General features: G+C 38.4%; 1 protein-coding gene across 4 annotated transcripts in view; it reads right to left on the bottom strand.

Annotated features, from left to right (window-relative positions):
- LOC127417740 (LIM and calponin homology domains-containing protein 1-like) overlaps positions 1–24,359 on the bottom strand; it is a 117,443-nt gene that overhangs the window by 50,682 nt on the left and 42,402 nt on the right. For all 4 annotated transcript variants that reach the window (XM_051657931.1, XM_051657932.1, XM_051657930.1 and 1 more), the window contains exons 2-3: positions 22,271–22,341; positions 13,124–13,193 (exon numbers count right to left, since the gene is read on the bottom strand). In XM_051657931.1, the coding sequence (XP_051513891.1) occupies positions 13,124–13,193; positions 22,271–22,341 (141 nt within the window). The remainder of the gene's footprint in view (positions 1–13,123; positions 13,194–22,270; positions 22,342–24,359) is intronic.

Below are 24,359 nucleotides of genomic sequence, written 5' to 3' on the forward strand. Positions count from 1 at the left end.
AAAGCTAGTAAAATCCTTGGAATTTGTTACAGTGTAGTTTTATTAGCTATCATTTACACTGAACACGGAATACAATATTTACAAGATTGCCTCATTCAGAGATAGGCTACATGTTTTCATTCTCTATTGAGCTGAAGCAGTGAGCATCGTTGCATTTGTGCTGGTACCTTTTGCACCACCTCTCGTGTGGAAAGTGCTTGCAAAAAAAAGAGGTAGCAAGATCACAAATTGTGATGTAAAACAGCCAAAAGATGTCAGACATGCACACTAACTCATAAAATGTAACCAAATGTATCCATTACAGACATATATTGACAAACAGCTGCAAATGTAATAGTTATACAAAAAAAAAGTGATCCCATGATTTAAAGGAAGGGGGTGGGGGTTTCGGTTGGATTAGGGTTGAAGTGGCTTGACCTTGGTGCCTGACGCCCCTGGAACGGTCCTAATCTATACCTTTAAATCATTTGATCGAGATGCCTTTAAACTTTAACAGCTGAAACAGAGATTTCTTTAATATGACCACACCACCAATATTATAATTCCTGAACAATAAGCAAGAATATTTCATTAGACTAGCTGTAGTATGCTGCCCTCTGTCGTACAGATGTTCATGCTATTCTCCACAGCATCCACACACAACTCACCACGCGCCCCACCGAGAGCGAGAACCACACATTATAGCGACCACAAGGAGGTTACCTCATGTGACTCTACCCTCCCTAGCAACCGGGCCAATTTGGTTGCTTAGGAGACCTAGCTGGAGTCACTCAGCACGCCCTGGATTCGAACTCGCGGCTCCTGAGATTGATTATAATAAATAACTCCACCTAACCCCTAACACCCTGAAGTAATTTTTGTCTTTAGTGACACATCTAAGTAAGCATGCTTACGTACCGTGCAGTTGTGCGTTTGTCTTGCAGAGCCAGTCTTATAACTATCAGCATAAAGTCTGGTCTACTTCATAGCATTTTCCGGCCACAAATCTTTCAAAGATTTGCTGTTATAAGCTTCACAAACTTTGTGAAGATCCTAGTTTGGAACTCTGTAGTATGTGTTGCAAAGGATTATGTTTATATGCTACCCTCAAGTACTCAACAGTCCCATTCTGTTGGCTTGTATGACATATCACTTCATGGCTGAGCTGCTGTTGTTACTAGAAGTTTCCATTTCACAATAACAGCACTTACTGTTGGCCATGGCACCTTGAAAAGGGCAGTAATTTGATAAACTGACTTGGAGAATGGATGTAACATTGCCAAGTTGAAAGTCACCAAAGTTTCAACATTTACAATTACAAGTCATGATCCAAGCCAATATGCAGAATCCCTCTCTTTTTTCTTCACCTCCATCCATACAACCTACCAGCCAAGAATAATATGCTTACACATAAAAAAGCTGACACCTGCATTAAAAGGAACCGGCAAGCAAACAAAATATGTTGCCGATGGAGAAACAGAGAAAATGAGAAGCAGACTGTTGAGATGGAGAGGAAACAGGCTGCAGGACAGGGCAAAGTTTAAATTAGAACCCTGCAAGTTACATTTTAAAAAGAACATTATTAACCGTTCTTTTATTTAGTTCTAACTGGTTACCATTTGGAAAGGAGGCTGTGGAATGCCAGAACCAAATACGGTTCCTTCTCAGAACGAACCAAAATGAAAAACATTTTGTTTTTGGTCCCTGGTGCAAACATAATCTGCAGCCTGAAACTAAACTTTTGCCCAGAAGTTAGGAGTGAATGCACTTGGCTGAATAGGAAAGCTATAGGATGCTCCCTTGCTCCCTAATTAGTGAATGACTTGACCTTCAGCGTGTTGTCTGACTGCACTGGTCTCAGAACAGTTTGAAATGCACCTTATTTTCAACCTAACTCCATATACAGCCTCTGAAAGCAACATTTTCTAGCTTTTGGATATACCTACTGATTCTCAATGTAATAATGCACAGTAGATACAGGATTTCTAAGATAAGTAAGGCTCACTGTCCTCGCAGGAGGCCATCGTGTTTAACAGTGTGTCGTTTCGCAATAAATCTGTGAAATTTCAAAATGGCATATCTTTTCATACAAACAGCGTTTCTCCCAAAGATAAACTTCACCATGTTGTTTTGTCACACAACTCTGTGTGTCAAAAGTTTAACCCTTTAATGACAGCCAAGAGTGTCCTGAACTGAGATCAGTTGGTTTAAATTAAATTAGATTGTGCATAGCATATAGCGAAGACAAAACAACATGTATGCGCATGAGGATGCGAGGTCGCACAAGGTTAACTTGCAAGCGGCATTGCTTTGTGGTCCGGTCAAATCCTTAAGCCTTTATTTTGGCAGAGGCTTTTATTTTGGCAGAACGCTGAAGGAACAGTACAGTAGCTGAGTTGACAATGGCCTTTTAAAGCAGAGAAATGCTCTCATCCACTGTTCTGTCAACAAAAACCCAGTGCTATGAGGTTCCTTTGGATTTGGATAGTAACTTTTAGCGGCCAAGCATATTTGAAATAACGCAAATATGCAATTAGTGAATCGAAAGCACTGTAAATATAACACGCTCAGCTCAAAAGCCTCATGCGTACAGACAACAGAGCTGTGCACGTACAGTAGGCGCAGCGATTATTAAATCGCAACCCTTGTTGTTTGATAATCGCACTACATCATGTTGCGATTTCGATTTTATTTTGATTAATGTTTCAGCCCTATTATGACTTAAAACTATGTCCAACGTGAATGTTGGCCTATCACAAATTTGAAGAATTTACCTTTTTTATTTTACAGACATGCAACTTTTAAAGCAACAATTACACAAATTATTCAGCATGAAAAACAATAACTAAGGGGTGTGGCTTAGCAAAGGGTCAATTCAACACCGAACACACTAGGACCTGCAAGGGAATTTATGCTCGTCTGAATAGGTCTTTTCAGCAGGGGTACCATTTTTGCACCAGAAGGTCTGAAACTTTAAGCTTATTTGTGTTTCCAACTAAACTTCTGTCAAAAGAAAGACTTTATATTTGCTGATATGCACATATGGTTGATAAAACATAGTTTCGCAAGATTTATGCATGCATTTGTGCATTTTTGTGGTTTGAACTTGCAGTTAAAAGGACTCCAAATTTTGGCAGATAATTCCAAACAATACACATAATAATACACAGATAATACGCAGCATTTTGGACCAACAAAATTTAACAATGGGCAAAGCTACCTAGTGCAACATCACAGATTTTTTTTATATTTATTAAATAACAATTTAATAATTAGCATGATATCCTTTCACTTGTGGTTGTGCTGGTTAAGTTAAAAACTTGGATTTACATGGAAGCGTTTTTGTCGTTTGTTGCTCTTTCGCATCGCGCCTGGTCATTTGGTCACTGTTGGACAGTGGCGATTGCTTAAGACTAAAGAGGAAGCAAAGCCTCCCCTAAAATTTTGTAAGAAATGCAGCAATGACGAGTTTAATTTGTATAAATTAACATAATACTATTTATGCAATTCAGTATTTTACCAAATTAAGCTCACACATCACAAATTGCGTTGTTCATTCAAGTAACGCAATCTGCTTTTTTCCCACATAAATATGTCCACAGTAGTCGCTAGACAGACGACTCATTAAGTGCTACTGAAGCCGAGCTTCAATGAGATTCTATAGCAGATACCTGTACTAGAGGTGGGGGGGGGGATTGATATATTATAGCATTGTGATATTTTTCCTCACGATATTGTATCGATATTCAAATTTTTCAAATTCTAAAACCGTCCCTTAGATGGCGCAATTATTATCCTGTACCGCTGAGACAGAGCGGAACTCTTTTGACGTCACCCACAACACGGAAATTTGTTGACAGCATGAACACGTCAGAGACTATTCAAAATCCGCCTTCCTCTTTCAGATCCAGAGGTTGGCAACATTTTGGTTGGTCAAAGATCCATAAAAAAAACATTGTTTATGTTGTACATTAAAGGGGACTGTAGAGCCGAGGAGGGCGGGGCCGGGTTGGAATGACGCACACCTGGTCCCCAATCAGCCTGATGGGGCGTGCAAGGGATAAAGGCGGCCGGGGACGACAGTTCGAGAGAGAGAGAATTACAGGCAGCTGTACTGTGTGTGTGTTTATGGTTGTGTGTTTTTGTTTAAGTTGTTCATTAAATTATTATTTAAGTTGTCAAGCCGGTTCTCGCCTCCTCCTTTCCCTCGAACCCCCTTACACTGGTGCTGAAACCCGGAAGGGAGGAGGGATTCCCGTCGCAGAGTCCTCGACACTGCCGTCCACCCAGGGGAGCGCCGCTGCCATCCGACGGGGGACGGAGTAGCCCGACCACCCGGACGCGGGGAACGGCCGCCGTCCGTGAGGCGAGTGGGGACTGGACTCCCCGACCACCTGGAACGAGGGAGCCGCTGCCGGGGGCGGAGGAGTGCCCTGCCGTCCCCCGGGAATGCGGAGGGGTCGAGAGAAGACCGCCGTCCGCGGGGGGAGGAGGGAAGCGACTCCCCGACCACCTGGAGTGGTAGGGCCGCTGCCAGGGGCAGAGGAGTGTCCCCACGGGACGCCGGGAACACGGAGGGGCGTTCTGTCCTCTGGGGGTCAGAGGTCTGACTCCGGTCCGCCCGGGGAGGAGCGGCTGCCGTCCGCCTGAGAGGGCGGAGGAGTGATCGAGGACCACGCGACGGCGCATCAGAGAACCTGTGAGTTTCTTTTTCTCTCCCTCCTCTCTCTCTCTCTGTCGCTCCGTGTTGGCCTTTCCCTCGCCTATTTTGTTTTTGTTGTTGTTTTTCCCCTCCTGTCTCCTCCCAGGTCGAGGAAGGCGGGGATGACCCGCCGGCCCCCCGGAGAGGAAGGGGGGATGTACGTCATGCAGGGGGCTCCCCGGCCTGAGGCAATGCCGGGAGGAGTGTAGAGCCGAGGAGGGCGGGGCCGGGCTGGAATGACGCACACCCGGTCCCCAATCAGCCTGATGGGGCGCGCGAGGGATAAAGGCGGCCTGGGACGACAGTTCGAGAGAGAGAGAATTACAGGCAGCTTTACTGTGTGTGTTTATGGTTGTGTGTTTTTGTTTAAGTTGTTCATTAAATTATTATTTAAGTTGTCAAGCCGGTTCTCGCCTCCTCCTTTCCCTCGAACCCCCTTACAGGGACCTATTATGCAAAATTCACTTTTACATGGTGTTTGAACATAAATGTGAGTCGGCAGTGTGTGCACACAACCACCCTACAATGTTAAAAGTTCACCCACTCCTCTTTCTTATATTTCTATTAATCTAAAACAGTGTCTCAAAATGATTGGTTTTCGTTTCTGCTCTAACGTGACGTCACGTTAGAGCAGGCCTCGCCTACAACTGGTGACGGACTCCACCCTATTATCATAGATCCTCTCCTGAGTGATCTACACACAGTCTGCCATTTCCACACTGGAGCAGCTACGGTGAGAAGAATAATGTCTCAGCTTCGTAAGCATCATAAGTGTTCTGTTGTTGGCTGTAAAAGTGAACTTAAGATTCTTCATGTACTCCCGGCATCAGAGCCACTGAAGACGCAGTGGACAAATTTTGTTTTTGAAGCAAATGTGCCCCAAAACATACCAAAATTCTTGTATGTTTGTGCAAATAATTTTACACCGGACTGCTTTGTGAATGAGGGTCAATATAAAGCAGGATTTTCCAAAAATGTGATTCTCAAGCATGGATCAGTACCAACTGTTCGTGTTCCAGCTTTATATCCTGAAGATGTAAGTATCGCACTTTATATTTTGTGAATGTTTGCAAATCTTGTTAGCTGATTCCACGGCTAATGCAGCTGGTTACCATTATCTCTGATTGTATTCACGGAGAACAGAGCTATGTCATTATTTTTACAGAAAGGGGGCGGGGAGCAGCAGCTCATTTGCATTTAAAGAGACACACATGGTTAACCTCCTCATGGTCACTATAATGTGGTTCTCGTTCTCGGTGGGGTGCGTGGTGAGTTGTGTGTGGATGCTGCGGAGAACAGCGTGAGCCTCCACACACTATTTCTCCGTGGTAACACGCTCAACAAGCCACGTGATAAGATGCGCGGATTGACTGTCTCAGACGCAGAGGCAACTGAGATTTGTCCTCCGCCACCCGGATTGAGGCGAGTCACTACGCCACCACGAGGACCTAGAGCGCACTGGTAATTGGGCATGCCAAAATTGGGTAGAACACACACAAACACTATTGAGAAGCATATTAAAACTACTGTGAACTAGCCTACAGACACAAACTTCAAGTTCTTCCTGCAATGTAACGCAAAAATAAAAGCAAGTGGGTTTTAGAGTGTAATATAACTATATTATGATTAACAATAATAACACTTAATAATAAGGTAATTAGAATAATATTTAAATTGACTGAGTAATGTTACATCCTATTACAAATAAAGTGAACACAAAAGAGATCCATTAAAGTATCCACAGACTTATTTGAGGGTCAGCATTTTTCATCTTCACAAATAAATTGTATACTTTCAAATTATTTGAGGCACTTTTATATTTATTTAACAATGCATTTGGTGATTTGGCAACAGTTTTCTGAAGACCTATGAATAAGAATGAAAAACGGTGAGTAAAATACGGTAAATACCACAATATATCGCAGTTTTGAATCGCAATACACCAAAAATAAAGAATCGCAATTATATCGTGTAGATATCTATATAATAGTGCATCGCCAGTTACCTTGTAATTCCCACCCCTAACCTGTACTATTACATTTTAGGGGAGTAAAGATTGTTGTTCGTTGGACTAGGAGCTATAAACTCGTCATTTTGGGTCCCATCCGAACACCATGCTTCTATAGGAGTCTAGGGGAGCTTCATAAATGGTATTTGCTTTGGATTTGTATCTGATTGCCTTTTGGACAATGGGATTTCAATCAATGTATTTCACTCCCGCCTGGAAGAGAGGCTTTTCTGTATGATGACTGGTCTAGCTCTAAAATGGACATGACTTCACAACAAACAGCTAGTAATTAAAACGATGGTTTTCATGATTAACAATGGATAAAATGTACAAGCACCACTGCCCAAGTGTAGAGTGTTCTTTTACAACCTTTTACAGTTATTTACATCCTGATGTAACATTTACTTCAGCAATCATAGTTGGATATTTTGCCTATTTTGCTGCAAAATACAGTTTTGAGCTTAGTTTATTATTTTCGTTAAGAAATGTCACTGTTTGAGTAGTAGTTTGATCAGCTTTGGAAGCAACACTGCAGATACCAAAAACCATAGTATGTGCTTCTTCCTCTCCACTGTCTAAGTAGGCAGCTCGCTAGGTTTTGGAACAGAGCTATTGTGATACAAACGTGAGAGATCTTGTCTGACACAACAAGCAAGCGAAAGTATTCCAGGGCTTTAATGTGCGATAAGATATTCTAGCGTAATTGTAGTTCTGGGATCACAGTGAGACAGGGGAATCAAGGCAGAGAGAGCGATAGAGAGAGCGTTAAGGAATGCAGGCGTGAAATTACCCATGCCTGTTTACGAGCCATAGGAGGGGTGGAGGCACTGATTAGTGGACGGGGAAGATAAGACGGCCAATCTAGCAAGTGAATGATGGAGGGGAGAGGAAGCGGCCCAGCCAAAGCAAACTTCCTTCAAAACACTAATTCTGAACACTGTGGTGATTAACACCTGATATTTTCCCTGTTTTTCCTTCTCTTTATTTTACAGTGTCTTCCTCTGGCTGCTGTAAGTTCCCTCTGTACATCACACACTTATTAACCTTTGGGTCATTCCTGTAATGCAGTACCTTTTGAACTCTGCAACCTTTATAAAAAAAAAACAATTTGTGTTGTAATTTAAGAAAGTATTTATATAAAAGGGTATACCAGAGTTTCAAATAAGCTCTGGTTAAAGTCAGGCATCTAAACTTTATTAATCATAACTTATACAATGGCAAAAAAAGTAACGGGATTTAATCTAACAAGATTTAAATAAAGTTTATTTACTAAGTTAAGTTAGTTATGGATAAATTAGCTAAAGTTAGGGATTAAGAATTAAGAATTGGCTTACATGAGGGTGTCAAAAAGAATTTCATTTTTATATTTTTAATAATCTTCTAAAATTTTGAAATTATCATACAAATTTATGTACAATAAAAAATATTTCAGCCTATTTTTAAGATTTGCATATTTCAATTTTGCATCAAAATTCCATCAAATTGAATTGTGTTGTCATGATTCACTGTTGTTTGCCTTGTGTTTCTCCCCTGTCATCTGTTCCTCCCGGACTACATTTCCCATAATTCCCTGCCTTCATCACTACCAGCTGTCCTTGATTGCCCCTGTCTTCCATTAATTCATTACCATTGTGTATATAATGCCCTGTTGTCTGCTTAGTCCTTGTCAGTTGTTGTGTTTTGACCTCCTGTGTATTACCAGTGGCCATCATAGATGTTTCCTTTGTTCCTGTGTTTTGCCCATCATTGATGTTTTCATTGTTCCTGCATTTACACCGTTACCTTGTACATTGTTTATTTAATAAAACTCTATTTTAGCCACACCTAGATCCAGCTCTTGGGACTTCCTTTCTAACGTTCTTTCACAGCCACGCCTCAGCCTGCTCCATGCCATGTCACAGCCACGCCTCAGCCTGCTCCATGCCATGTCACAGACAGACCTCAGCCTGCTCCATGCCATGTCACAGCCACGCCTCAGCCTGCTCCATGCCATGTCACAGCCATGCCTCAGCCTCCTCCATGCCATATCATAGTCAAATCTGAGTCCGCTCCACACCATGTCACATTCACGTCTGAGTCAGCTCCACGTCATGTCACAGTCCAGCCTTCTGCAACTCATTGCTCCAAGCATTCTGCGGCCCTTGTCTCGAAGCCTTTCACGGCCCTTATCTCCAAGCTGAATTATTCGCCACTGATACCGGTGCGTAGGGCCATGAAGATCCTTCCCCACACATTGTCAGTGCCCACGCCTGCCACACCCAACGTGCCGACACCCACGGCCAACGTGCTGATGCTGACGCCTGCCACGGACAACGTGCCGTCGCCTGCCACAGCCAACGAGCTGGAAGCCTCGTCCGTCCCAGAGCCGGCGTTGCCAGCCTCGTCCCCGTCTATGCCTACGACCACAGAGGTAGTCCCCGAATCTCAGTCCATGCCCACGACCACAGAGGTCGCTCCCATGACTCTGTCTATGCTCAGGACCACAGAGGTCGCTCCTGAGACTCTGCTCATGTTCACGACCACTGAGGTTATTTCCCAGTCATCTTGGACTCTCAGCCTCAAGCCTGCCACGGCTCAGCCTTCTAGGGCTTTGCCCCTCGAGACTGCCACGGCTCCACCTTCTATGGCTTTGCCCCTCAAGCCTGCCACAGCTCCGCCTTCTACGGCTTCGCGCTCTGCCTGATCTGCTCTGGTCTCCTTGGTCTCTCGTCCGTCCACCTGATCTGCTCTGGTCTCCTTGGTCTCTTGTCCGTCCACCTGATCTGCTCTGGTCTCCCTGGTCTCATGGCTACCCGCCTGATCTACTCTGGTCTCCCGGCCTTCCGCCTGTTCTGCTCTGGTATCCTTGTTCTCCAGCTCCATCTTGGCCCTGCCTCCCTGACCAGCCTTCCTTGGGCTTCAGGAGCCGCCCATTAGAGGGGGGGTTCTGTCATGATTCACTGTTGTTTGCCTTGTGTTTCTCCCCTGTCATCTGTTCCTCCCGGACTACATTTCCCATAATTCCCTGCCCTCATCACTGCCAGCTGTCTTTGATTGTTTTCACCTGTCTTCCATTAAGTCATTACCATTGTGTATATAATGCCCTGTTGTCTGCTTAGTCCTTGTCAGTTGTTATGTGTTTTGACCTCCCGTGTATTACCAGTGTCCATCATAGATATTTCCTTTGTTCCTGTGTTTTGCCCATCATGGATGTTTTCTTTGTTCCTGTGTTTACACCATTACCTTGTACTTTGTTTATTTAATAAAACTGTATTTTAGCCACACCTAGATCCAGCTCTTGGGACTTCCTTTCTAACATTCCAGCAAATGTTATATGTGTAATGTTTAGCTAAATTAAATGAATAAAACCTTAAATATTTGCTTCTTTTTTTTATATTACTCAATTCAATTTGAGTTTAGTTTTGAAATTAAAATGAGTAATTTTTAAAAATATTTGAGTGTAATTCTATCAAACAAGATTAAATGTTTTAAAGTGAGACAAACAGAATTCAAAATATCACAGAATTCATAAAATCCATTGCTAATACTTATTGATGTTTGTGCTGATGGTATCCCACCAAAATGATGTAATTTCCTGGAGGATTATGTCAGCTGGCTTTTGTTAGTTAATGGGATATTACAAAAGACTAATTGGATGGAAAGTAACATTGTGGATGGAAAAACCTTTAAATTGATTACCAAAAAAAAAATATTCCCATACAAATGTGTTGTTTAAAACATTTCAATTAGGAAAAAAAAAAAAGAAACACCTGGAATATTTCTTAATAAATTGGCAGTTTTTCATTTTAGAAGTGTATAGCATGCAGGGACATAGCAGAATGGCAACATCTGCTCATTAGCTAAATTTCACCCCAATGTTCACTTAATTGTGAAAGTGTAATCAAAGAAAACTAAAATGACTTGCATCTTTAAAAATTAAGTGTAGTTTTTATCCAACATATTAAGACGTGATGAGGACATGAAAATGTACTGCAACAGGAATGCCCCTTTCTAAAACGCTTCAATCTTCAACAAACGAGCACGGTGAAATGAAAAACAAGTTGTGCCGCCCCCCTCTTGAGTGCATACTTTTCATTCACTAAAGAGCTCCATAGATGAGAGCAGGGGAACCTGGGCAACTCCTCCTGAGACATACAGGCACATAATTGATGTGAAAGGAGTTGGGATAAAAGAAAGTGGAAAGAAAGAGAGAGAACACCCTAAAAGAAAATAAGAGGTGGAGTCTGAAACTCCAGGAAACAGCATTCAGGCTTCATGATTTTTTTACTCAGTTTACAGTTTGACATTTTGACTAATATCTACAGCATATCTGAGTTGAACTAGGTAAACGCACAAATGCCGACAGTGACCTTTATGTTTTAGAAACATCAACCTATCAAAGCTGTGCCACAAAACAATTCAAGAAGTTTAATCAAACTCATACTGTAGCAGATATCTTCATCTATGGTGAAAGTTAATGTGAATTCATTCAGCAACATCTTCCTCCGCAAGAAACTTACAATTTGTCGAAAGAGAGCCTAGAACTGTGTAATTATGCCAGACCTTCTTTTCTTTGTTTACAAACATGATTTAATCATGGACAAATGACAGAAGCCAGAAACATTCCACCAAATTAAACTCGACAGCTAAAATATAAATTATTACTGAAGGCTAAGCTTAGTGACTCAGGGTAAGGCAAGAATGCATTTATGAACTGGAGATGTTCATAAAGATTGTTCATTTCTAAAAAAAAAAAAACAAGGCGATAATTTCTCCATAATGTACCTTTAAGATTGGCAAAACTTGCAACAGTAGATGAACTTTAAATTGGTATTAGCAACTTTACTCAAATAACATGCCACACTAGCAAGCATACATTTCAATTGCATTTTTATAATAGAAAAATCTTAAAATATTTATGTCTATCTCTGTATTACAGAGTCAGACTATTATGCCATGGTAAGATAAACAATTTGTAATTTTTATTGTTTATTATTTTGTTTTAGTTAGTATTCAACCACTGTTTAGTTTATAGTACTATCTTATAAAAGTAATCCACACAACTCCAGTGGTTAAATCCATGTCTTCAGAAGCGATATGATAGGTGTGGGTGAGAAACAGATCAATATTTAAGTCCTTTTTTACTGTAAATCTACACTTTCACTTTCACATTCTGCCACCTACTGGTTGGGGCTGGTCAAAGGTGGAGATTTATAGTAAAAAAGGAATTAAATATTGATCTGTTTCTCACCACACCTATCATATCGCTTCAGAAGACATGGATTTAACCACTGGAGTTGTTTGGATTACTTTTATGCTGACTTCATGTGTTTTTTTGGACCTTCTGAGCTCTGGTCACCATTCACTTGCATTTTGAAGACCAGCAAAACTGACATATTCTTTTAAAAGTCTTTGTTTGTGTTCTACTGAAGAAAGAAAGTCAATCACATCTGGAATGGCATGAGGGTGAGTAAGTGATGAGAGAACTTTCATTTTTGGGTGAACTACCTTTAAGTTTAGTATACGATAATAACTCTGTCTCATGTCTATATAAACATAAGGTGATTTTCCGTGGGATGTAATGAATGGAATTAACTTTTCAAAGTGTTTCAATATGTTTTAGAAAAATACATGTTTTAAAACATTTACATTTTTCATATTGTGAAAGCAAATATTTGTTTAAAGCTTTCTGAAAGGCATCCAGGAAACCTTTGCCTTGGATACTAAAACTCAAAGGATTTATGTTGAAGTTAGAGAAGAAAAATCAGCATGCAAAACTGCATCACCACAGCACTCGTTTTACTGTTTGTTTATATTCTCAGTTAAACAGTAATAAAAATGGTTTGCCATACTTCAGAGGGGATTAGCCCAGCACACGGTGATCATCATCAGTTAAGAGCCTGTCAAAGACTGCAACCTCATTTGCAGCAACACACACACACACACAAGTAAACAAATCCCTAAATAAAATCAGAGAGGCCAAATCCTCAATGTATTCATCGCCATTCAGAAAAGCCAGTAGGCCTTTCATTGACCGTTTGGTGCATTTTGAAAATTAAAATGCCAAGAGCTGGCTGAAATCACCAGCTTCAATCTGATTAACCAACTGCTGACGGACAAATATTCCTAAGTCCACTGGTAAACTAAGATTTGTTTACAAGTTTAATGTTTCACGGCATTTAGTCTTTAAACGATATTCCAACATCACCTCATTAATATTTGTAGGTATTCATATGAAAATCAGTTCTATCACACATAAATTTTCATACATTTGCATAACCACTGAAACATATCAATATCAACATATTAACAGCATCTAAAACATAAACTTTGTAGATAACAAAAAGTCCAGCCTGCAAGATGACCTTTCAGCTAGCCTATGTGGAATGACAAAAGAATACAACAAAGGTGGACAGAGAACGTAATGAATGCTTTAGATGGACAAAAGTCCTTACCAGTGCAGCTACAGCAGTGGGCAGCCTGTTAATCTTCTTCACAAGACCTGGTTTGATTGAGCTCAGCAGTCTGAGAGAGAGAAAGAGACACGTCAGACAGTCTGACTGTGAATCAGATTCAAACCCCACCGATCTTTCATTACCAATCAAGCATCTTTGAATAATGACTGCTTCAAGGATTTGTCAACATGATGAGAAGAGTCCAAAAAACAACAACATTGCTCTCTTTGCTCTTTGGGACATCACTCGCCAGGAACTCTTTTAAAACTGATAATGTTCCTAATATGGTTTGTTATTTTGGTTGGATAAATTTTTTTTAGGGAATGTAAGTTTAAAGGTGAAAGTACAGGCTGTAAAAATCAAGATGTAGTCTAGAGGGTCTGGCTGAAGACAGGGGCACTAAACTAAAGGGTAAATTGGCCCTACAGGACAACAAAATATACATGATACATGATAAAATGTGTAATAAAAAATGGCCATCATGTTTCAAGAAGGACAGCAAATCAACAGCCTGCAGAGGGTCTTTAAAGGAATACTTTTTTTTCATTTACTCATCCATATGTTGTTCTGATCCCATATGCTATTATTATTTATGTGGAACATAAAAGTAAACATTTTTGAAGAATAATTTACGCGTTTCAATTTCATAACAAAATTGTATTAAATTGAGTTGAGTAATCTTTAATCAATTTTAAAAAAAAAACGAAATATTTAAAGTTTTATTAATTAAATAAAAATAATTTGATTTGAATTTTGAAACTTAAATGCGTAAATCTGAAAAATAAGCCAAAATTTTGTTTTGTTTTTAAGTGTATGCACCTCTTGCCATTCGACAGTTCTTTTAGGGCTTTCATAATTCATTGTCATATAAATTGTCATATTTTTTTTAGGTGCATGTGTGCTTCATACACCTTAAGAAGTAATTTTTGCATATAATACAAATATATATATCGAATAATAAAAGAGGGATATATGGCTTCCTTTTAAGGCTTTAAAAACCTATGAATGACATGAAAAATGGTTTTAAATATCAAAATATTTCTAAATACTTAAAATATGTCTCTCTTTTTGGTCAGCTTTAGTTTTGATAAATGTAACTTTTACACTGTTGTTTTTGGAACACATTTAAGTCATTATTCACTGATAATCTTTCATTCTGTTATCACACATGCAAGACAAGATATCGTCTGGCATCAATGACGCTGACGTGCGATTTTTACATTTACACTTACATTTTGGTCTGTTCCTCATACAAAGCAATTGAATGGCTTTAGAAAACTTACAGCTGAAGTCAGAGGTTTACATATACCTTAGCCAAATACATTTAAACTCAGTTTTTCACAATTCCTGACTTTAACCATAGAAAACATTCCCTGTTTTAGGTCAGTTAGGATCACTATTTATTTTAAGAATGTGAAATGTCAGAATAATAATAGAGAACTATTTATTTCAGCTTTTATTTCTTTCATCACATTCCCAATGCGGGTCAGAAGTTTACATACACTTTGTTAGTATTTGGTAGCATTGCCTTTAAATTGTTTAACTTGGATCAAACGATTTGGGTAGCCTTCCACAAGCTTTTCAAAATAAGTTACTGGAATTTTGTCCCATTCCTCCAGAAAGAACTGGTGTAACTGAGTCAGGATTGTAGGCCTCCTTGCTCACACACGCTTTTTCAGTTCTGTCCACAAATTTTCTATCGGATTGAGGTCAGGGCTTTGTGATGGCCACTACAATACCTTGAATTTGTTGTCCTTAAGCCATTTTGTCACAAATTTGGTGGTATGCTTGGGGTCATTGTCTATTTGGAAGACCCATTTGCGACTGAGCTTTAACTTCCTGGCTGATGTCTTGAGATGTTGCTTCAACATATCCACATAATTTTCCTTTCTCATGTTGCCATCTATTTTGTGAAGTGCATTAGTCCCTCCTGCAGCAAAGCACCTACGCAACATGATGCTGCCACCCCCATTCTTCACAGTTGGGATGGTGTTCTTTGGTTTGCAATCTCACCCTTTTTCCTCCAAACATAACAATGGTCATTATGGCCAAAAAGTTCAATTTTTGTTTCATCAGACCAGAGGACATTTCTCCAAAAAGTAAGATCTTTGTCCCCATGCGCACTTGCAAACTGTGGTCTGGCTTTTTATGGTGGTATGGAGGAGTGGCTTCTTCCTTGCTGAGCAGCCTTTCAGGTTATGTCGATATAGGTCTCGTTTTACTGTGGATATAGATACTTGTCAACCTGTTTCCTCCAGCATCTTCACAAGGTCCTTTGCTGTTGTTCTGGGATTGCTGTGCACCAAACTTCGTTCATCTCTAGGAGACAAAATGCATCTCCTTCCTGAGCGGTATGATGGCTGCGTGGTCCCAAGGTGTTTATACTTGCGTACTATTGTTTGAACAGATGAACGTGGTACCTTCAGGTGTTTGGAAATTGAGGTCTTGGCTCATTTCTTTTGATTTTCCCATGATGTCAAGCAAAGAGGCATTGAGTTTGAAGCTATGCCTTAAAATACATCAACAGGTACACCTCCAATTAACTTCAATTAGCTTGTCAGAAGCCAATTGGCTAATAGCCTAAAGGCTTAACATCATTTTCTGGAATTTTCCAAGCTGCTTAAAAGCACAGTTAACTTAGTGTATGTAAACTTCTGGCCCACTGGAATTGTGATATAGTCAATTAAAAGTGAAACAATCTGTCTTTAAACAGTTGTTGGAAAAATGACTTGTGTCATGCACAAAGTAGATGTCCTAAACGACTTGCCGAAACTATAGTTTGCTAATATGAAATCTATGAAGTGGTTAAAAATGAGTTTTAATGACTTCAACCTAAATGTATGTAAACTTCTGACGTCAAATGTATATATAGCACATGGACTACTTTTTCTGTGGTTTTATTTTTATAAATTTTTTTGCACTTTTTGGAGCTCGACAGAAGTGGTAGCTGTATGGCAAGAGCTTAGTAACAATTTTTAAAACATTTCTACCATTGTGTTCCACAGAACAAACAACAGTATAAAGGTAGAACAACATAAGGGAGAGTAAACTATTATTACAGAATTGAACTATTCCTTTTCGGTTCTCAGTGGTGTAAAAGGTCAAGTGAAATATTGCGGAAGTTTGTGTGTGTGTTTTACATCAAGCTGTAAATGTGAGAAGAAGTGTTTGAGGATGCACCTGGAATGTCTTAAAGGGATCAGACACGAGGGGTCCTGCTGGCCTGACCCACAGAAGTCACGCTATAGACACACTCATGTACAAGATCATTCATCGTGCGTTTATATTAGTCTTTACCTGAACACAGCATGTACTTACTGAAAAGCAGCTCTGTCAGAATTGAAACATTATGTGTGCGCCAGTGTGAATGGTCCATATGCTCAAGCTTCCTGCTTGTCCTGGGGAGATTGTGGGCATGGGGCTGGATTCACTAAACATTCTTAAGAATAAAATTTTCGAAGTAGTATTTTCTTCTTATCTTATTTTTACAACTTAAGAATAAAGTTACGAATATTTTGTATTCCCAAAAAGTCTACTGAAGAATGTTCTTACGATTTTTTCCTAAACTGCCAACATTTACATCTAGATATCTTCTTATTTTTTTCCTAAACCGTCAACATTTACATCTAGATACCTTCTTACAAAGTAAATATAATGTATCTGAACTTTGTTAATTTTTTTTTTCTCAAAACGATTTTTGTGAATCCAGCCCTAGGTTTTACACTTTACAGTCTGTCTGATGCACATTGCACACAAAAATCAAGCTTTAATCTGATTGACTGGCTTTATGCAATTTCCAGGTGTCATTCAGAAATGTATTTACTAGTCTGCTGGGAAATTTGTGCTCATCAGAATAATTAATGGCGGAATTTACCAAAGTTTGCAAGGGTAATGGTTTTGAAACTCTGAAATATTTTGAGTTTTGAGACAGTTAATAGCAAGCAAACAACATATCGTTCAGAGCTTTGTTTAAAAGAGTAATGTTTGATTTCAGATCTACCTGGCCTTAAACATCACACAAAATATCTTACTTCGATTGGTCACTTTCATGTCTGTCAGATACACCTTTAGGTCTAAATGGCCGGTTCTGGGTCAGAATAACTTTATCCCGATAATCTGGCTACATAACGATTATTGTTTGGATTAGTAATTACAATTATCGGTAACACTTTACAATAAGGTTCCATTTGTTAACATTAGTTAACAACATTAGTTAACATTACCTAACAGTGGGGGCCTGGGTAGCTCAGCGAGTAAAGAAGCTGACTTAGAGAGCATTGGGAATTGGGCATTCCAAATTGGGGAGAAAAGGGGAGAAAAAAAACCAAAAACATTAACTAACAATGAACAATATATTTTTACTAACTAACATTAACAAAGATTAATAAATTGTGTAACAAATATATTGTTAACTGTTAGTTCATGATACCTACTGCATTAACTAATGTTAATAAATGGAACCTTACCCAATTATCTTATATAAAAGAAACTGTTCCCCCAAAAATGAACCTTTTGTCATAATTTACTCACTGTCATGTTATTCCAAACCTGTATGACTTTCTTTCTTATGCAGCACTCAAAAAGATCATTTTTAAAGGACACCCCGGTTCATCTTTTCAATAGAATGACAGTTGATTAAAACTCACATTAAAGCTTATAAAAGGACCCAAAAGCATCATAAAAGTAGTCCATGTGATTCATGTGCCATATTCCAAGTCATCTGAAGCCATATAATGGTGAGAAACAACTTGAAATTAGGGCTAGGTATCGATACAGATTTCCCGATTTGATTCGATACCAATTCACAAGCTCTCGGTTCGATTCGGTTTTCAATACATTTTCATTCGATTCTGATTCGTTTGGGTATATTTCAGTTATAAAGTCCATTTTGCTTAAATATGAAAGAAATTCTCTCTAAGCTAACGCTCTAAATTATTCAGTAAACTTTCTAACTTAGTACATTACCAAAACATTCATTTGAAAATGAACAACAGGGCCCAAACTATGCAGTTCGATTGCTATATATTAACAGGGTATAATAATCAACACAGCCAAAATGAAAGCAAACTTTAAAGTAAAAGTTAAAGATCAATTACGATTAATCTGAAAATTCATATTTTTACCCAGGCCTACCCCATATGTAAGTCATTTTTCTGTGAAAATCTTAACATTTACTGCGCATTCACTATAAGAAAAGCTTGTTTACAGTGGCAAACATGTTCACACAAGAACTTTGTTGCTATTATATGCGCTAAACAAATAATTTAAATTTTTTGGCAAACTTTTCCTTTAAGAACAATTTATGTGAATGAAAATGGCCACATTGATAAAGGTTGTGTGTGAGAAGGGGGGGAATATCTGTATGTGCATGCATGTGTAACGAACAATGACGATATTTTATTTATCAGACCGAAGAGTTTGAAGTGTTGAGCTATAAAATAAAAAACTCCAACACAAACACTGCTTTTAACAATTAGTCTAATGATAACCAACACTGTTAAAAACTAGCCATGAAACCACTGAAAGGTTTGTTCGGTGAGAATTATCCTCTTCTCAAGACTTACCATGGGAAAGAAAAATCTCTTTAATATCTCAATTGTTTCTCCTAGACAGCAATGAAAGCTATTGGAACAAACTCAGACTTTTGCTGAAGTCTCCTGCTTCTCAGACAATTCTTTTGAGATGTTTCTATTCAACATTTATCTCCTCTATAAAGTTTCAGAGGAGATCTCAACAATGTCTCAAACTGTGCTCAGATTTGCAAAGTCTACAATCAAAAGTCAGATCTAAACACAAACTCAAGTATTTTTTAGCCAATACTTCCAAGTCCAGATTATCTGAGCTATGCAATCCACATTCATTGTATAGCTCTATACTCTTACTGTATGTAAAAGGATATTCCGGTTTCAATAGAATCTCAGTCAACAGCATTTGTGGCATAATGTTGATTACAAGGTTAGACTGAGGCACATGCAGTGCAAGTGAATGTGAAGCTTATAATATTATAAAAGCATTTACAAACATTCTCCTGTTAACTTGTGCATTATTTCAGCTGTAAATATTGTTTAAACTGTCACTTTTACAGTCATTTTAGGATTTTAGGGTTTACACTAAGTCATCATGACAACGAAGTTGTAAAATTGGATATAAATGTTACATAAAAAAGATAAGTAAATGATTTTATCATATGAAAATCAATTTAACACACATACGTCTTTTGGCTATAATTTTGAAACTGTTAGGGAGGAATTCACTCAGCGGTTCCGCTGCTTTTGCACATTGTATTTCAGCGCAAATACCTGCATCTTATTCACTTACCACACACAATCTATTTTAGCAGGAGCAATCAGCGCTGAAATTGCGCTGCATCTTTAGGATTTAAATGAAGTCACTGTCATTTCTTTCTACGCAAACACACCTTCTATGTAAATTAGGCTCATTGTAGACCGCACTTTATTCACACTTTATTCACAACAATTGCCAGGTGCAATATGGCTATTACCGCCAAATGAAAACAGGTAGTTTTCACGTGCCGCCACGTGTTTTACGAGGATGATTTTTTTAGGTTACAAACTGGTAATTACAAGGGTATTATTCTATAAATGTGGTTTATGAGGACATTTCTAGTGTCCCCATAATTCAAATCACATAATAACAATGTTTTTTGAAAATGTAAAAATGAAGAAAGTTTTTTGTGAGGGTTAGGTTTAGGGGTAGGGTTAGGGTTAGTGGATAAAATCTATAGTTCGTACAGTATAAAAATAATTATGTCTATGGAGAGTCCTCATAAGTATAGCCGCACCAACATGTGTGTGTGTGTGTGTGTGTGTGTGTTTGGCACAAGTGGAGACAGCCAGGTTAATGTGGCCCTTCTTTTAGCTGCCTTAGGGGGTCTGCTGTCTCCCTCTTACACACACACTCACACACACACACACACACACACACACACACACACACGTGTGCTGATGACAGGCTTGTCACTGTTGGAGGACAGAGCTCCATACATCTCACAAATTTATTTCTGTCAGGGAAAGGACAGGCCAGTTCAGTTCCTGCTAATGAAAAACGTGTGTGTAACAAGATCATGACAGGAAAGGCACATTTACTTTAGACACACAGGCTTCCACTGCAATAGTTGCATATTTATCACTGTGAAATATCTCTGATTTATGCTTCATGGACAGACATCATGAAGCAGCACTTTCTCTGTAAACATACATGGATATTATAAAACAGTTAGTTCTGGTCTACTAATCTAATTGGACAAGCTTTTTTCCAAGAGTGCTGATATTTAATAAATCAGCAATGGGACGCTTCACTATTTGTATCATGAAGCTTGTTTGTATTTATCGCTTTAGCTTTTGTTTTTCGTTGGCAGAGCAACAAAAACATAATAGTTGATCATATTGAGTGTGAAATGTCTGTTACTAAATTTTAACTTATTTAAAGAACCGTTGATTAAAAGCGATATCACACTCACAATCACACTGTTGTATGAAAGCACCAACCTAGTCTTGTAGAATGAACGTTACTATAACTACTGATTTTTATGTGCCGAATTCTACGTTTCACTACAGTTTCATGGTGAAATGAACACTAAAGGCGCTACGACAACTGTGCATTTAATTCACTTTCACACAAATCACTACTAAAACGATTGATTATGACACGTATTTTTTGCTTTATTACTCACACACTGCTGTTATGATATCGAAACACTTTAACTCTAAAACATCATTTAAAAACAATACATTTTAACACTTGTATTACAGACCCGCCTACATTTACACACTTATTCCAATGTGATTAACTTGTGCGGTAGCTCACCTTATAGAGTGTGACTCTGGACTCTGAAGTACGCGGTTCGAGACCAGTCAATCACACAAGCTGGCACACGAGACGAGAGAGTCATAGAAGTAACACGAGATGACGTGGTTGCTTCATACAATGTGCTTTTCATTTCGCATTTTGTTTTTGGACACAATTTGTTAGGATTAGGTGATGGTTTAGGGTAAGGATGTCTGTTTTATACACCTCTCATTTACTTTTAGGACACTATTGGTTAGGTTTAGGTTGAAATTATAGGTTAGAGAGGTATGTTTTACTCATTAAAACCTCTATCTAACATTCACCTTTAAAACCTCATCTGATTATGACATCATTTCACTCGCTTTTGACGCCCCCCGCTGGACATTTTACTGGGAAACTACAGCCAAACGTGTAATGAAGCACGTAATTTCATTTTGCAAAAATGTTGCCACGGTCACGTAATTTTCATGAGATCAGGCTGGAAAGCACTCTTGCTTGTGACACTGCATCCACATAAAGAGTACACTATACACTGTAAAAATATGTTTGACATCTAGTTGTATTAATGTGCTTTTTTGAGTTGACACAACTAAATTGTCCAGGCAACTTAACATAAAGTTGTGATTCCATCAACTTGTACTTAAGTTGAATTAACAAGTATATCTGTCATCTCAACTCGCTTAACAAAGTTGTCTGAACAAACTTGCCAGCTCCTTTTTTTGCTATTTGCAGACTTTATTTGTGTTGCTGTTGTTGTTTTTGTCCACACTGTTGATTAATAATTGTGTGTTGATGTTAAGAGCTCATCTTTGACTTAATATTGATTGAGGATCACCATTACTGTGGTTTGTGTGTCAAATGAAAGGAGATTTTCAGAAAGAAAGCCACAGTCACCATTCACTTTCATTGTATGGATAAAAGGTGCAATGGCAGTTAATAGTGACTGAGGCTGTCAGTTCCTGACAATTTCCTAACATCTCTGTCTGTGTTCCAAATAAGAAAGAAAGTCATACAGGTTAGAAACTACAAGAGCGTGAGTAAATGATGACTACATTTCCATATTTGGGTGAGCTATCCCTTTAAGAGTATCTCTAAAACATGTGATGCCTAGATTTTATAATGCTTTAGACATTTATGGAGATTGACAGTCCCCATTTATTTCATGGTATGGAAAAGAGCAGCTCGGACATTCTTCAAAATCTTCGTTTGTGTTTCATGGAAGAAAGAAAATGGGTTTGGAATGACATGAGGGTGAGCAAAAGATGACACATTTTCATTTTTTGAGTGAACTATTCTTTTAAATGTGTCTGTTTTTGTGTAGTATTTTGTAGTACTCACTCGCACAGTAGAATGCCGTTGTCGAGTCCACCTCTGAAGTCTTTGTCACCAAAACTCCTGCCGGTCACTGCCTGCAAACACACACACACACACACACACACACACACACACACACACACACACACACACACAAGCAAGTTACTCACACAATTCTGACCACAACAAAATCAACTCTATCTCAGCAACTCAGTAAAAATATTCTAAGCAGCCGTATACAAAGCATCCATGTGCAATTTCGAGCTGTTATTGCTGAGTTTATCTTGAATAGTGTGTAATATCCGGCTCTACAATAGAGAAAATTCAAGATGAGCATCAAAAACAAAACCGAAGAACAGAGCAATAGGAAATGACCTTCCATGATGCAGTGCAAATCAAAGCTTATTTCAGAAAACTAACACACTAATCCGTCCACAGAACTGCCGATGTTTTTTTATTTTTGGCACCATTCGGAGTAAATTCTAGAGACTGTTGTGTGTGAAAATCCCAGAAGATCAGCAGTTACAGAAATACTCAAACCAGCCCGTCTGGCACCAACAATCATGCCACGCTCCAAATCACTGAGATCACATTTTTCCCCATTCTGATGGTTGATGTGACATTAACTGAAGCTCCTGACCCGTATCTGCATGATTTTAGGCACTGCACTGCAGCCACATGATTGGCTGATTAGATAATTGCATGAATAGTAAGAATGCTATTCTAAGATGCGGGTTGGTGCTGTTTTGGCGGCACGAGGGGGACCTACACAATATTAGGCAGGTGGTTTTAATGTTGTGGCTGATCGGTGTATAAAAAAATTGCTTTGACAAACATATGAACAAACAGAGCTGAAATTACACTGTACTTTAGTACACTGTACTAAAAATGTTTGGTACCATAGTAACACCATGGTTATATCTGTATCTATTAATTTATTCCAAAAATATATTAAAAATGCAATTCACACAAAACAATTACTTGAATACGTCTTTATGATGAACAAGTTTTTGCAATTTCTGATTACAAAGTCATTTTATTGTGCTTAAAAAAAAAGTGGTATAACCATCCGGTGACAGCAATAAGTAAATAAATCTCATTATGTATTAAAAATAAATAAATAAGAAATATAATAAATAAATATATAATTGAAAAAAATAAATGTTTCCAAAGTAGTTTGGAATAATGTTTTATTCTAATATAGAAATAAAAATAAAAAAAACAAAACAGAGAGAGGACCCCTTTAAACCCTCATGACTATGTGTTAAGTTTTAATGAATTTTTTATTTTTTTTTATTATTATTGAAAAGGCCCTGTTGTTCAGGTCACATGGAGTAACCCAAAGCAAATTTCTTGATATTCATTACTCAAAAATTCATGATATTCATGATAAACTTATTTTTTTAAATAGAAAATAGTTGTGAATCCATCAACTTGTACTTAAAAAATAAGCACAATTTTCAAGAACAAAAAAAATGTTTGCATTTTTTTTATTTATTTTTTTTATTTAGGATTAAGTTGTGCATTAAGTTGTGCATTCAAGGTGCAAGGGAATTATAATAATACATTTTACTTGATATTTTTAAAGCCTTTTTGTAGAAAATGTTATAAATGCTGTAAAAAAAAAAAAAAAAAAAAGAAAGTTATTAAACCAGCATGAACACATAGATTACATTTCTACAAACTTGGCACGTTTTAAACTATTAAAAAAAAAAATTCATCTCAGTCAACCTTATTTGTCAATGACCCATCCTGTTTTTCAAAATACCATGGTATTACCACCATCTAATACCATTAATGTACAACCACAAGACTTTTTTGAGAGTGACATTAGCACACCCTGTGTGGCTACAAGAAGCTTTTTATCCTCTTTCCAGTTCAAACTGTGAAAGCCTTGAAAAAGATTTGAGAACATCATAAAAACATATAAAGAATATCTACATCACAAATGGCCAAAGACAAAGCATTATAAGGACTGCATGCTTTTTCTCTTTAATTCCACTGGGTTATAAAACCCACCAATTTCAAACTAACTAGCTTGTTGTGGCGCAGAATGCAGGCTTGTAGGTTCACCTCACCATTTCATCGGCACGGATATTTAAACCCCATCTAA

This window comes from Myxocyprinus asiaticus, chromosome 27, assembly GCF_019703515.2.
Source record: "Myxocyprinus asiaticus isolate MX2 ecotype Aquarium Trade chromosome 27, UBuf_Myxa_2, whole genome shotgun sequence".
Taxonomy (NCBI): domain Eukaryota; kingdom Metazoa; phylum Chordata; class Actinopteri; order Cypriniformes; family Catostomidae; genus Myxocyprinus; species Myxocyprinus asiaticus.